Genomic DNA, 14854 nt, shown 5'->3' on the forward strand with positions numbered 1-14854 from the left:
ATTTCGAAAACACCCCACCTGAAAGGCTTTCGGTCGCCCCTCTCTATTTTCTCCTTCCTCCCCGCTATCGATCCACTTTCGTCGAGCCTTTTTTTTTACTTGCGTTCACGACCTTAGGCAGACTTTTGACCTTTTACCTGTCCTCTCCCTTTACCTCCCGCCCTATCACCTCCCCCATTACATACTGCCAAAATGGTGTCAGCTTCCAAAGCCGCTCGTCTCGCCAAGCGTGCCGCCGATGGCGATAAGAAGAAGACCGTCAAGTCGAAGAAGGATGTCAAGGGCGACGAGAGCCCTTTGGTTGACGCCGATGGCGAACCTCTCCCTACCGAAGATCAGCCCGCTACCACCGAGGAGAAGATGAAGGAAGTCGAGAAGCTCACCGCACAGATGGATAAGCACGGTCTGTCCGACCGTGTCACCACCGGTGTTCTGTCCTCGATGGCCTCCTCTCGCGACGTCAAGATCACCTCCGCTTCCCTCGTGTTTCACGGCAAGGTCCTCATCACTGACTCTACTCTCGAACTGAACTTCGGTCGTCGTTATGGTCTGCTCGGTGAGAACGGATGTGGAAAGTCCACTCTGCTCAAATCTATCGCCACTCGCGAGTACCCCATCCCCGAGCACATCGATATCTACCTTCTGAATGAGGGTGCTCCTCCCAGCGACCTTGGTGCTCTGGAATGGGTCGTTACTGAGGCGCAGAACCAACTGGACCGCATGGAGAAGCAGGCTGAGGAGATTCTGGAAAAGGATGGGCCCGAGAGCCCTATCCTGGAAGATCTGTACGACGTAAGTTCTTTTGATTCCCCCCCTACAAAGCAATATCGTGTGCTAATATGAAGCAGCGTATGGACAAAATGGATCCTTCCACCTTCCACACCCGCGCCTCCCTGATTTTGACCGGTCTCGGTTTCAACAAGCAGACCATCCACAAGAAGACCAAGGACATGTCCGGTGGTTGGCGTATGCGTGTGGCTCTTGCCAAGGCCCTCTTCGTCAAGCCTTCTCTTCTGTTGCTGGATGACCCCACCGCTCACTTGGATCTTGAGGCCTGTGTGTGGCTGGAAGAGTACTTGAAGAAGTGGGAGCGCACTCTGGTGCTTGTTTCTCACTCTCAGGATTTCTTGAACGGTGTCTGCACCAACATGATCGACATGCGCATGAAGCAGCTCCTCTACTACGGTGGTAACTACGATTCGTACCACAAGACTCGCAGCGAACAGGAGACCAACCAGATGAAGGCCTACAACAAGCAGCAGGAGGAAATTGCCCACATCAAGAAGTTCATTGCTTCCGCCGGTACCTACGCCAACTTGGTCAGACAGGCCAAGTCTCGTCAGAAGATCCTTGACAAGATGGAGGCTGAAGGCTTCATTCAGCCCGTTATCCCCGACAGAGTCTTCTCCTTCCGTTTCGCTGATGTCGAGAAGCTCCCCCCTCCGGTTCTGTCCTTCGATGATGTTTCGTTCTCTTACTCTGGCAACTGGAACGACACTCTGTACGAGCACCTTGACTTGGGTGTTGACATGGACTCCCGAACCGCGCTGGTCGGCCCTAACGGTGTCGGCAAGTCTACTCTCCTCCGTCTTATGACCGGAAAGCTCCAGCCCATTGCCGGTCGTGTCAGCCGTCACACTCACTTGAAGCTCGGTATGTACAGTCAGCACTCGGCTGAACAGCTGGACTTGACCAAGTCCGCACTGGACTTCGTTCGCGACAAGTTCCCCGAGAAGAGTCAGGACTACCAGTACTGGCGTCAGCAGCTCGGTCGCTATGGTCTGAGCGGTGAATCCCAGACTGCCCTCATGGGTACTTTGTCCGAAGGTCAGAAGAGCCGTATCGTCTTCGCTCTGCTGGCCATCGAAAGCCCCAACATGATTCTGCTCGACGAGCCTACCAACGGTCTCGATATCCCCACTATCGACAGTTTGGCCGATGCCATCAATGCCTTCAGCGGTGGTGTCGTCGTCGTGTCCCACGACTTCCGTCTCCTCGACAAGATCGCCAAGGACATCATGGTGTGCGAGAACAAGACCATCCGCCGCTGGGACGGCACTATTGGCGAGTACAAGGACCACCTGCGCAGGAAGATGGTCTCCGAGGGTGCTGTCTAAAGCGCATTCCGTCTCTGCATTTTTGTTACGATTGGAACGTTTAGAGATGACCCCCCCAAAAAGTGCGGCAGGGAAGGAAAAAAGTTTTCTTCCAGGAGTGATGACGTATCCTGGAGCCAGTCATATAGTGCTGACTTTACGTTTTTCTTTACATATTTGTCTTGGAGATATTCTTCTGCTTGTTTCTCTCTCATTGTTTGGGTGCGCCTTTTAGATGGTCCGTTTTCATACCTCTCATCCTCCTACTAGAGCTGAGCTGAGCCGAGCCGAGCGTGATGGCTGAATTCCATTTCCTTTACTCTTTCATGATCATTCCCATGATACCTGTTATAGACACTTCATATAGTCTTGTTAAATTGTGTCGGTCATCTTTGTAAGTCTGGCCGATGAATGACTATAATATCCATTGCGCATGAGCTGCCTGAATAGTCTTGATTCCATGCCCTTCTGCTGTAGTCTAGAGTAAGGGTTATTGAACTGATTCATCTTCCCTTGTAGACTAGATCATTGACAATAAAGTACATTGACTAATTGGGCTGCGGTTGTTGTTCCACTACCGAAATCTATTCGAAGAAAGAAGTATATATCAGTTTCCTCACCACATTAGTTCTACGATGGATGCTGTTGCTCGCCAACTTGCCCCTCCTTGACCCGTTGCGTCACCAGCTCTCCGCCAAAGATATCCCTCGCCTCCCGATCCCTCTGCTCCCGCTCCAGTTTTCGCTTCTTCGCCTGCCGCTCGACTTCACTTTCCGAGGTGGCGCCTTCGCCTGCCGACGCGGCGGCGGCAGCAGCAGCAGCAGCAGGGATCCGCTTCTGTCCGGCAAGGGAGATCTTCTCCGGGTTCTGACAGTAGTAGAACTTCTTCCCGATGCGTTTGAGGTTCTTCATTTGCTCTGGGTCGGAGTTGAGGGGCTTGTATGATTGCAGGAGGGCAGCGCACTCGTTGAGTGTGCGGAGGAGTTTCACGCGGAGGTCGTAGAGCAGGTTCCCTGCTTGTGCGTCGGAGCTCTGAGCGGCTGGCCCGCCGAGTTTTGTGTCGAGGTAGTATTCGGCCATGGGGCGATCGGCGAGCATGAAGGCCGCCAGCCAGATCTGCGAGGGTGTGTAGAGGAAGTAGGCGTCGGTCATTTGGGCGGCGGTTTTGAGGAGTTCGCGGGTTGTGGTGTGTGCGCGGCCGATCCGGTCTGTGACTGAGGAGGACGGGGGAGCGTTTGGTGCTGCGGAGACGGCGAGGAGTCCGCGGCGTAGGTCTTCTGATGTCTGGTGAGGGAGGTGAGGTGCGGGCTGGCCCAGGCCTTCGGCCATGGCTTGGAGTTCCATGACGCCGCCTTCGAGGCCGCGGAAGGGGTGTCGGACGTCGAAGGTGAAGCGGAGACTTTGCATGATGAGGAATTCTGGGGCGATGATGTCTTCTGCCGTTGTGTCGCCGGGGAGCTTTTCGGCGAACTGGCGCAGCGACATGTAGAAATTGTCCGTCTTGGTAGCAAGGAAGAGCGCGCAGGGCATGATAGCCTTGGGAGAGTACGTCATTGGCGAGTTGCTGAGGTAGAATCGACGGATGTACTGAATCGCAGTGGCCTGTTACAGAGGACGTTCGACGTTAGTTATTTGGCCATTCGCGGTTATGCGCTTCAACATCAGAAGGGGTACGCACCCGCACTGTCGTCGGCAAGGGTGGCTTATATGTGTCCGCCAGCTCCACGGCCTTCTCGCAGTAGAACCTCACTAACTCCTTCTCTTCTTCTGTCGTCAAACAGTCAATATCCTTCTCTTCCGCTCCCTTGCCATCTGCGGTAGTTCCAGCTGTAGGAGTCCCTGCAGCCGACGAGTTGGCTGACTGTCGCGCCTCCCGCGCTCTTCGCAGTGCCGCTCGGACTCGTTGGCTAGCGACAGCATTTGTGTTCTCCCTTAAGGACCGTAAGGACGCCTCCGTGAAAGACCAAAGCTTAAACTGTGACGAGGTGCGATAGATATCGTCCTCAAACATCCTGCTTTTGATGAAGCTCGATCGTTAAGCCCCGCAGATGTGGGCGATGGCAGAAGCAAGAAGAGAAAGAACAATATAATTGCGATAATAACGTGGTATATATTTTATACCAAGATTAATAGATTTCCATTGGCGCATCAAGAGAGCAAGCTGCGTTGAAAGAGGAAGAATCGGAGACGATCAAGCTAGGCGGAGTTGAAGAAAGAATGGGACCCACCGCTTATCGATATCATGTTTGTTGCCGGCCCGTCCTATCTAATATAAGCCCAGCAGTGACATTCTACAACGATGAACTGTATTTCGGAAAGCTCAATATCAAGTTTATGGTAAGAGAGAGGAGATGGAAAGGAAGCATAAAGTAGAATGGCCACGAGAGCCGGAAACAAGCCAAGAATAGAAGAATAGTTTATGGACGCATGACATAAGGCAGTTGTTGCTCCCAACCATAAACAATCTCCATAAGAATAGCTTGGAATGTCTTGAAAACAGAGCGTTCGCCAGGCACCATGCATTCGATCAGTTTCATCCGCTGTCGTTGCTCACAAATAGACCAAAGAGTCGTCACGTCCTCACTTACGGCTCACCCAGGAGCCGTGCGGTAATATCACCCATATAAGCTTCATCCAATTCATAGTCCTCTCCATTCATTCTATCAATGCCGTAAAATTTGAACGCTGCGACCACTCGATCCACATCGAAGCCCATGCTGCAGAATCGATCGATCAGGTCTTTGTTATATCCGTCGTATCTATTGACATATATGAGATACGATTCTCTAGATGCGATGACAAGTGGCAATGCGTTGTTACGTACTTGGAAAGATCTTCCCTTTCTTGCTCCGCCTTGGTCCTGAGTTCCTCTTGGCGGAGAGTTTCGTCCGTTGCTCCTCCACTACCCTCCCCAGCGTGTTTTCGGGGAGCCCCGGCGTGGATGACGGCCCATTCCCGGGCGACACGCTCGAACTCCTTCGGTCTTCGCAGTAGCATGGTGGCTACCTCTGCATCCTGCGGATCTTTGGGCTCAGGAGTGCTGAGTAAGGACTGCAAGGATAAGAGTGCGGATTTGATGGTCAGAACCGGCGACCATGCCGATGACAGCGTATCGAGACAGATAGCGCCCTATACGAACATTAGAGATCATGTCCTGACCAGGCAGACGGCTGGATGTTGACGATACTCACAGTTTGGCTGCTGACATTAGGATGCCAGACCTTGGTCACGAACTTCATGACAGGCGGCCGAAATGGGTAGTCGTTGGGTATTTTGATATCAACTTCATACGTACCACCTTCATACGGTGTACCCGGGGGCCCCGGAAACGTGCCACGCAGATGTGTTATATCATCATCTCCTTCCACCGGTTCGGCAGTAATTTGCGACTGAGTATCCGCCCGAATATCCGCAATCTCCTTTGCGATACGCCGCGTTCGATTCGAAGCCATAAGTTAAGCGGAATGATCGACCGAGTCACGGACACGTAAGCGATGAATCACGCTTAGGAGTAGATGATGTGGTTAGATGAACCGAATTTGATCCGAAGGATAGTGTACTGAGTCGCTGACTATGGAACAACTTGGTACTTATCAGCAAGAGCGATCAGTTATTTTATGTGTCAATCCGAAGTGTGAAGGCGAGCGGGGAGAAGGTGGGAGGAGACGAGCCAGGGAAAAAAGTCAACATGCTTGTTGGTATTAATAGATGAAGACATATTGAGCCTCGCTTTCTTTCGAGGACTGGAGCTCGAGGAAAGATGGATGAGGGGACGATGAGGCAGGTGAGGAGTAGTTTGGATACTCACAGAATAGCTCAACAGGGCAGCTATATGAACGCTATTTGCCGCACGCTAGCTTCAAGCTGAAGCTCTAAGAAGGATGATTCAAAAATGCAAAAGGGCTTATACTATATTGTGCTGTGTGTAAGGCAGAAAGCTACCTACCTTAAGCTACCTGACTACAGAGTGTTCTAGATACTAAGGTAGGTAGGTCTACCTTAAGAGGCTAGGTATATTTACTTGCCCGCAGCCGCCCTGGTGACGCTTGAATTCCACTATCATTCGCCAGTAAAAAGCGTCAGGCTGCAAGGCTGTCAACCGTGGATCTTCTTACCCAGATTGGTAGTAGTGCTCTACGTAACTTAGATGCCTTAGGCAAAATATAAGGCGGCATGTCACGTGTAAAGATGTTGGCCGCGAAGACCGGACCAGATGGCGACAACAGCTTACCTGAGAGCTCTCCGTCTGTTTCTCCAGCGGAAGCTTCACTCACTCACTACCTTCACGCCTTCATCCACCCTTTATCATCAACCACCTCCCTCAACAACTCCTGCGGTATCAAGGTTATTTTCGTCAGGGGCCTAATTAATTCTGGTACCACTTTTTAACTCTTATCTGCACAGACTCTGGGAACATGGTACGTATATCAGAGCGCTTTCGTCATTAGTGCCTTGGTTGCCTTGCCCGTTCGAGCCAGACTAACATGCCTTGAAACAGGGTAACCAGCAGTCAAACATCGGTGGAGGCCCTGGTGGGGATGGGAGAGATGACAAGGACAAGAAGGTGAGTCGATGTCTTTTACACGCCTTCGGACGCCGCAAGTCCAGTAGCTGACAAAGCCTACGTCTCCAGAAGGAGAAGCCTAAGTACGAACCACCACCACCACCTACAACCAGGATTGGGCGGAAGAAGCGCAAGGCTGCAGGCCCTAGCACTGCCTCAAAACTTCCCGACATTTTCCCTACGTCACGATGTAAATTGCGATATCTTCGAATGCAGCGAGTCCATGACCACCTGTTGCTCGAAGAGGAATATGTGGAGAATATGGAGCGTCTGCGCAAGGCCAAAGCTCAGGCAACGCAGGACTCTGTGAGCCGAGGCGACCTGGATATCATGGACAGAAATGCGGACGAAAGGAGCCGCGTGGATGACATGAGAGGCAGCCCCATGGGGGTTGGCAACCTGGAAGAGCTGATTGACGATGACCATGCGATTGTCTCGAGTGCTACCGGCCCGGAGTACTACGTTTCTATCATGTCCTTCGTTGACAAGGATCTGCTGGAGCCGGGCGCCAGCATCCTTCTGCATCACAAGTCTGTATCTGTCGTTGGTGTGCTGACGGAAGAGTCCGATCCCCTGGTCTCAGTCATGAAACTCGACAAGGCACCAACCGAGTCGTATGCAGATATTGGTGGTCTCGAGTCGCAGATTCAAGAAGTCCGAGAGTCCGTCGAGTTACCCTTGCTCCACCCGGAACTGTACGAAGAGATGGGTATCAAGCCGCCAAAGGGTGTCATTCTCTACGGTGCTCCTGGTACCGGCAAAACCTTGCTTGCCAAGGCTGTCGCAAACCAGACCAGCGCCACTTTCCTTCGAATTGTCGGAAGTGAGCTGATCCAGAAGTATCTGGGAGATGGTCCTCGGTTGGTGCGACAGATTTTTCAGGTTGCTGCCGAGCATGCGCCCTCGATTGTCTTCATCGATGAAATTGATGCCATCGGTACCAAGCGTTACGACTCTACATCTGGCGGTGAACGAGAAATCCAGCGTACTATGTTGGAGCTTCTCAACCAACTGGATGGTTTCGATGACCGTGGTGATGTTAAGGTTATTATGGCCACAAACAAGATTGAGACTCTGGATCCTGCCTTGATTCGTCCTGGCCGTATTGACCGAAAGATTCTCTTCGAAAACCCAGACCGTGAGTGCCGTGCTAAGGGTCTTGCTGTAGTTCACTGACTGACAACCCGCAGAAAATACCAAGAAGAAGATCTTCACCCTGCACACGTCCAAGATGTCCCTCGGAGATGACGTTGACCTCGACGAATTTATCAACCAGAAAGACGATCTTTCTGGTGCAGATATCAGAGCTATTTGCACAGAGGCCGGTCTGATGGCGCTGAGAGAGCGCCGTATGAGGGTACAGATGGATGATTTCCGTGCCGCTAGGGAACGGATCATGAAGACTAAGCAGGATCAGGGTCCTGTGGAGGGCCTGTATTTGTAAGGCGGGAATATGGACGATAGGTGCCTTGTGTCTACGTAGATTGAGCAAGATGGCTTCTCTTTAAGACCCTTTCAATGATGTATTCTACCAGTGAACCGAGCTGCCAATCTCTATGGTGATGTTTTTATACCGCTTCATAGTTTTGGATTAATTGATAAGTCGATATCATAGTATTCGCTGTGGATACAAACGCCGCAAACATTGCAAAAGTGGCAAACGGAACCAGTTGAAACATTATTGGCATCATCAAGTCATTTTCCGATTAGCTTCGAACAAGCACCTTAACGAGATTTCTTGATCATAATGGACGGGTTCGATGAAGAAGCATTCAAGAAATTTTTTCCTAGTAGCTTCGGCAAGCAACAAAAGCAGCTCGATGTGAATGCTCAGATCAACCGCACCAAGCGGTCGGAACTTTCAGCTAAACCAGACGGCGATATAAAAGAAGATATTGACACCAAACCAGCAGTCGAAGACGCTGAAGCCGAAGATGACACAAAAGGACACGATCGAAGAGACGATTCAGACGATGATTCCGATGATGACGACGATGAGGACAGTGAGGAGGAGGATGAATTCCCAGTCTCTCACGAGCTTCTTATCAAGACGCATGAGCGCGCAGTGACGACCATGACGGTGGATCCGTCAGGAGCGCGATTGATTACCGGCTCGACTGACTGCACACTCAAGCTTCATGACTTTGCATCTATGACACCGTCCACTGTGCGCGCATTCAAATCCGTCGATCCGACTGCTAAGAAGCAATCCGCCGCCCAAGAAACACACCCGGTGCACTATGTCGCATTCAATCCTCTTTCCCCAAGCCATGTCATGGTTGTTTCGGCAACGCCGCAACCTCGGATTCTGGACCGCGACGGCGATACCCTAACCGAATTCGTGAAGGGCGACATGTACCTGAGGGACCTTCATAATACCAAAGGCCATGTAGCGGAAGTGACTAGTGGCGCTTGGTCTCCGACTGATCATAACTTGTGTGTCACCGTAGGAACGGACAGCACAGTGCGCATCTGGGACGCAAACGTCGGGCGATCGCAAAAGGAAGTCATTGTACACAAGTCTAGGGTGGCTGGATCCGCTGGTCGGAGCAAGATGACTGCCGTCGCATGGGGATCTCCCAAACAGGGCGGTCCTAATATTCTTGTCGCTGCTGCCCTCGATGGAAGCTTGCTGATGTGGGGCGGGAATGGACCGTTCACTAGGCCTAGTGGGGAGATCAGAGATGCGCATACTCGTGATACATGGACGAGTGGACTGGACATCAGCTCCGACGGAAGACTAGTGATCACCAAGGGAGGGGACGATACCATCAAGCTTTGGGACACACGAAAATTCAAACAACCGATCACCACGGTCTCGCATCCGTCGAGTTCAGTTCGTTATCCGTCTTCCAACATTGTCTTCTCACCTACGTCCGCCAATGTCATTACGGGCTCCGAGACTGGTCATCTACACATCCTGAACCCAGCTACCCTGAAACCCGAGCTTGTCACGCCAGTCACACCTGGGTCGCCTCTCATCACTGTTCTCTGGCATGAAAAGCTCAATCAGATCATTACTGGTTCCGCCAACGCCGAGACACATGTTCTCTACAATCCCACTATGTCAACCAAGGGAGCTGCCTTGGTCATGTCCAAAGCACCTAAACGTCGCCATATCGACGATGACCCGTCACTTACCATGGACCTGTCTGCTGGTATCTCGGGCGACTCCGTTGTGGTCGGATCGAACGGAGTCCCTCACTACAGCTCGGCTACCTGGTCTGCCCGCCATCCAACCGTCGGGCTCACGGCTTCGGGTCGTTCCAGGGACCCGCGACGACCACACATGCCGGCAACTACTCCTTTCGCAAAATCGCAGCCGGATGAACGGCATATCCGCGAAAATATTCCTCTTAGTTCCATGCGAGACGAAGACCCTCGCGAGGCGTTGCTGAAGTACGCTGAGAAAGCCGAGAAGGACCCGATTTTCACCAAGGCATGGAAAGAAACACAGCCAGTACCGATATTCCGAGAGCTCAGCGATGACGAGGAAGAGCAAGAACCCGATAAGAAGAGGGCCAAGCGGTGAAAGGATCGCCTCAAAACCTTTCTACGTTCCTGATTTCCTGGCATTTTGCATTCTCCTGTAGCTTGGGTTGGCGTCTTTTCGAACGCTAATGTATATATATGCAAGATGGATGGCGTTGCGGGGGCCACGGTTTGTCTGTTTAGTGTAATCAGATCCGAAATTATCATCGATGGACTAGCATCAATAATCAGAGATACCCTCATCCGTATGCATCCATCAGAATTGTTATGCATATTACGTATGGTAGACTCAAGTAGAGGGAGTTGTCTGCTGGTGGGAAATTTAATGCTCGATGACGTTGGACGGGAGGGGCGTCCACTGATGGCTTTCCAGGCTGTTGTGGAGGTCCGACCAATAACGATCCTCTAGGCGGAAATGGCACTTCGATAGTCGCTTTCTCTCACTACACTACTGCAAAAGGCTATGAGCTCTCGCCGACCTGTCTGCCTTAGCTTTGTTACTACTCACGATGCTGCGCTTGAGTCTGTTCTCATCCGCTGCTTTGTTGATTAGATCGTCCGAGCGATCGTTCGTACTCTCGCAATTCTAAATCCGCGCCCAGTCGATCCTCCGAACATCCCGGTCGTTCTACGTTGCTCTTGAACGACAGCAAGACCACCCCTTTCTGTCCGTTGCTGGCCGACCGTTCCTCTTTTATTGTTGCCAGAGTCTCGTTTGTCTTGGGAAGTGCAGATATAAAGCTTTGGAGCTTAGTAAAGTCACGGAACAGAATGCGCCATTTTTCACCAGCATGAGCGATTGTTTACGGTTGAACTCGAGCATCATTTCATCTGATCGGTTTCTTTCAGCGCCTTGAGTACACCCATTGAGTTCTCATCCTCAGTCTTCAAGCCTCCGTGTTCTGAATCATATTGAACATTTTGGCCCCGCTGATAACGGATTAACGTGTGTCAGCGGAGCTCTCGAAGCTCCTCAACCCGTCTCTTTCCCCCTGCCTGGTCGTCTTCTTTTTTACATTTGAATGGCTTCCTTTCAAGAGGAGCCCTTAGCAGCAGGCCTGCTTACGGTTCTTGTCGCTTCTTTCGCCCCTACTCCGACTGCCGCCGCATCCGCCTCTTCATCGTTTCGACATCTACCCGCGTCGACGTCGGGCTCTGATTCGAATACTGGCGGTCACAATGGAGGACATATACATGAATGGTCGTCTCTGATTGGTATTGTGACTGCATTGGTGGGGAACGTACTCATATCTCTGGCGCTCAATATTCAACGTTACGCTCACATCCGGATCGAGAGGGAGTGGGAGCAGAGCAAGCTCCAAAGGGAGCTACAATGGAAACGGGCCAACTCGGGCCGGAATGCAGCAGGTGCCTACGGAGCTACCGTAGATGAGGAAGATGGCAGAGAACTTGGACGAGAGAGAGGCCCGTTTCCTCGTTATCGAGACGAGTCGCCGGATTCCGGCCCAGAATTACCCGAGGACTTTCTAAGGAGGAGCGACGAGTACTCGGATGGAGAATCTGGCTCGCGCGGTCGCCTACGCGAGTCCTTTCTATCAGACCAGACCATTCGTCCTGGGGATAAGGATTCGCGCCATGGCCGGCGCAAATCATACCTCCGGTCGCCCTACTGGTGGGCGGGCATTGTGCTCATGTCTCTCGGCGAGATCGGTAACTTCATGGCATACGGGTTTGCTCCTGCATCGATTGTGTCCCCGCTAGGCGTCGTCGCGTTGATATCAAACTGCGTTATTGCTCCAATAATGCTCAAGGAGAAGTTTCGGCAACGCGATGCCTGGGGGGTCCTCATTGCAATCGCTGGCGCTGTGGTGGTCGTGCTCAGTGCCAGTTCATCTGAAGAGAAAATCGGTCCACATGATATATGGGTCATGATCACGCGCTGGGAATTCGAGCTATACTTGGGTCTGACAGCCTGCTTGATAGTCGCTCTCATGTGGGTGAGCCACGTGTATGGCTCGCGAACTATCCTTATAGATGTCGGGCTAGTCGCGCTGTTTGGTAAGTCTTAGTCATTATCGAAGCGTTGTCCGATTGTGTGAACCAAGTACTCATTCAGATATCAAGGTGGATATACCGCTTTGTCGACAAAAGGCGTCTCATCACTGCTGTCATTTACGCTTTGGCATGTTATTACCTTTCCGATCACCTATCTATTGGTATTTGTCCTAGTTTTCAGCGCTCTGATGCAGATTCGGTACATCAACCGGGCTTTGCAACGTTTCGATTCCACCCAAGTCATCCCAACGCAATTCGTGCTCTTCACATTGTCGGTTATCATTGGAAGTGCTGTATTATACCGCGACTTTGAGAACTACACCGCCGAGCGCGCCTCAAAGTTTGTCTGCGGCTGCCTTATGACATTCCTAGGCGTGTACTTTATCACAAGTGGCAGAGTCCGTGCAGATGACGAATCTTCTTTCTCCATTGATGACGAGGAAGAAGCGATTGGGCTTCTGGGAGGAGAGCGGTATCAGGACAGCGTTGACATTGCCCCTCCTGCGCATCAAGCCAGGACACACAATCCCAGGCAAAAGCAACCAGTACCTGGCGAGAACGGTATACTGTCCCCGTCGGGATCTTTACTGAGCCATGGGATTGAGGGCGTTGATGAGGACCAACTCACTCCTAAGGGTGCTCTGTCTGCTGCTCCTTCATCTCCTGTTGGCTCCCTGACCGCGGAATCTCTTACACAGCCATCTCCGGGGCGTCCGTCCTCTTTGCACTCACACTCAAACTTACTGTTGGCGAACCCATGGGCCGACCACTTGGAACAACATGTTCAGGCTTCCAAATCCGAACCTCAGCTTCACCGACCAGCCACTCCTCCGAAACCGGCCGAAAGTGCCAACAGTGATTCAACAGTCCTCTTGCAGTTTCCACCTGCCCCTGGCATTGAAGATCATGGTCACCGACCCTCGTCTCCATCCAAGCCCGACCACGTCGGATCGGCTGGCCGAGCAGATACCGTTCCCCGGACTCCTCCCGCAAGAAACTTGCGCAATTCTATATCCAAGCATTTTTCTCCAGGCCCACTTCTCCCTACCCTTTCTGCAGGTTTCAGTGCGGTCGTTGCCGAATCACTTCGCCGTGGCGAAACGAGTCCCATGAAAGACCGGAAAACGCATAAGCGGTCCGCTCGAAGAAAGCAGCTAAGTACAACTGTCTTCGACGGCTACATGCGCAACCGGGACAGTGACTTGAGAGACCGTTCAGATGAGGTGGATACGGGTGTTGAGAATGACCATCACCTTCCATTCCAACGTGCGACTGCTCGACTCCATTCTACTGGGGATCTCCCGACGGCTCCTGGGACCGTTGGTAACCCCATCCCGGTTGTAGACTCAGAAGATCAGTCCATCAATCAGAGCGGAAATAGTATCACCACGCTGACCCGACTGCGCAGCTTTAGTGATTCATGGAGTGGAGGTCTAGCATGGCTCGGTGGAGCTCTACGAAAGCCTAACAGCAGCAACAAGGTGTTGGACAATACGACAGCAGTCGAAGCAGGCGAGAATGGCAGTAACACCGAGACGCATGATGGAGAAGGCGGTCGCCAAAGTGGCGCAGATACGCAGGCATAGGGCCTGAACGGAGCACTTTCTTCTCTACGGCGGCAGGCTCATTCAAGTCGCCGGTACATAATTTGTTGTTATTGTTGTAATAAGGGGGGGGTTGGCCGGTTTGATTCTGAGTCTATATATTTATTAGATATACGGTTCCTGTTTTTTAATAGTAGTTTTATACTCGGACATGGCATTGCCGGGTTTGGCTCCATTATATACATAACCATTTGAGCCATTGTTGCAGTGCGAGTCCTGGGAATAATTGATGTCCAATGGATATCATTCCAACAATTCAGGGGGATCTCTTCCAGCCAGAGCAGTGGCACTTCCATTCTCCTCTCCCCTGGCTCCCATGCTTTCAGTCCCAGATTCCTTTACGAGGTACCGTAATGCGATCCTTGACCATGACCCACAATCATGGCAATTGCGGGAAATGATCAGCTAACAGGCGCAGGATTTCTCTTGTGGTTTCTGCGTTGACTTGCATCCAATGATTCCATAGGTGGAAAATACACATCTTGCAGCACCCTAATTCCCTTAGATCGCAGCATGGATCATTTAGTCCTCTCCAGTCTCCGCGCTCGCTTTGATTGAATCCTGCTAAAAGCACAATTAAGTCAGCCACTAGGCATTCATCCTGCTAAACTTTCCCTTGAATTTAGCCGTCCGAATGCTTCTCCGCATCTTGTCATTGCTGCAATTCCGGGGATATCGGCTCAACTCCATCCCTTAGTTCCTTAGCATTTCCGAGCTGCCATTGCTGTCCAAGATGATTCCATGAGTGTGGATCTTTCCTCCGTGCCACGATGATGTATTCATTCGCCAATATATGACTTCCTCATCTCCCCTAAGGCCCTAATGGTGTTTTCGAGCCGGGCTCATCTCCGCACTCGTCCTAACCTCCAACCTAAAGCACGATAGCTTGGACGCTTGCCTCTTTTCTGTCAATCGGTACAATCGGTTCATTAGATTGCATGGCGATGGAGGCATTTTATTACGATTGTCTCTTATTTTTGCCTTTTTACTGCTCCGAGCCTGGCCTAGCCACATGCCGAGATGAGAGTAGTTACTGGACAATGGCGCGCACTGCGGAGACTGCAGAGCGCAGACTGCAGCAG

The 14854-nt window shown here is 51.7% G+C and overlaps 6 protein-coding genes across 6 annotated transcripts; 4 read left to right on the forward strand and 2 right to left on the reverse strand.

The window, feature by feature from the left end:
* Window positions 1-192: 192 nt before the first annotated feature.
* On the forward strand, window positions 193-2117 carry Asppvi_004484 (ATP-binding cassette family ATPase ARB1; the record flags this gene model as incomplete). Its single annotated transcript, XM_043300435.1, has 2 exons — window positions 193-792; window positions 849-2117. The coding sequence occupies 2 exons, from the start codon at window positions 193-195 to the stop codon at window positions 2115-2117; spliced, it is 1869 nt and encodes a 622-aa protein (XP_043156370.1).
* A 609-nt stretch (window positions 2118-2726) lies between these two features.
* Window positions 2727-4107, reverse strand: Asppvi_004485 (TFIIH complex kinase subunit CCL1; the record flags this gene model as incomplete). The annotated part of the gene is made up of 2 exons (XM_043300436.1): window positions 2727-3698; window positions 3775-4107. 2 exons carry the CDS (start codon window positions 4105-4107, stop codon window positions 2727-2729), a joined length of 1305 nt encoding a protein of 434 aa, XP_043156371.1.
* A 573-nt stretch (window positions 4108-4680) lies between these two features.
* On the reverse strand, window positions 4681-5548 carry Asppvi_004486 (E2 ubiquitin-conjugating protein UBC1; the record flags this gene model as incomplete). The annotated part of the gene is made up of 3 exons (XM_043300437.1): window positions 4681-4855; window positions 4921-5225; window positions 5288-5548. 3 exons carry the CDS (start codon window positions 5546-5548, stop codon window positions 4681-4683), a joined length of 741 nt encoding a protein of 246 aa, XP_043156372.1.
* A 736-nt stretch (window positions 5549-6284) lies between these two features.
* Window positions 6285-8104, forward strand: Asppvi_004487 (proteasome regulatory particle base subunit RPT2; the record flags this gene model as incomplete). The annotated part of the gene is made up of 4 exons (XM_043300438.1): window positions 6285-6440; window positions 6595-6660; window positions 6730-7798; window positions 7851-8104. The coding sequence occupies 4 exons, from the start codon at window positions 6285-6287 to the stop codon at window positions 8102-8104; spliced, it is 1545 nt and encodes a 514-aa protein (XP_043156373.1).
* A 303-nt stretch (window positions 8105-8407) lies between these two features.
* Window positions 8408-10192, forward strand: Asppvi_004488 (WD40 repeat domain-containing protein; the record flags this gene model as incomplete). Its single annotated transcript, XM_043300439.1, has 1 exon — window positions 8408-10192. One exon carries the CDS (start codon window positions 8408-8410, stop codon window positions 10190-10192), a length of 1785 nt encoding a protein of 594 aa, XP_043156374.1.
* A 982-nt stretch (window positions 10193-11174) lies between these two features.
* On the forward strand, window positions 11175-13754 carry Asppvi_004489 (DUF803 domain membrane protein; the record flags this gene model as incomplete). Its single annotated transcript, XM_043300440.1, has 2 exons — window positions 11175-12171; window positions 12238-13754. The coding sequence occupies 2 exons, from the start codon at window positions 11175-11177 to the stop codon at window positions 13752-13754; spliced, it is 2514 nt and encodes an 837-aa protein (XP_043156375.1).
* Window positions 13755-14854: the final 1100 nt, after the last annotated feature.

Source organism: Aspergillus pseudoviridinutans, assembly GCF_018340605.1.
Source record: "Aspergillus pseudoviridinutans IFM 55266 DNA, scaffold_3, whole genome shotgun sequence".
NCBI classification, from domain to species: Eukaryota; Fungi; Ascomycota; class Eurotiomycetes; order Eurotiales; family Aspergillaceae; genus Aspergillus; species Aspergillus pseudoviridinutans.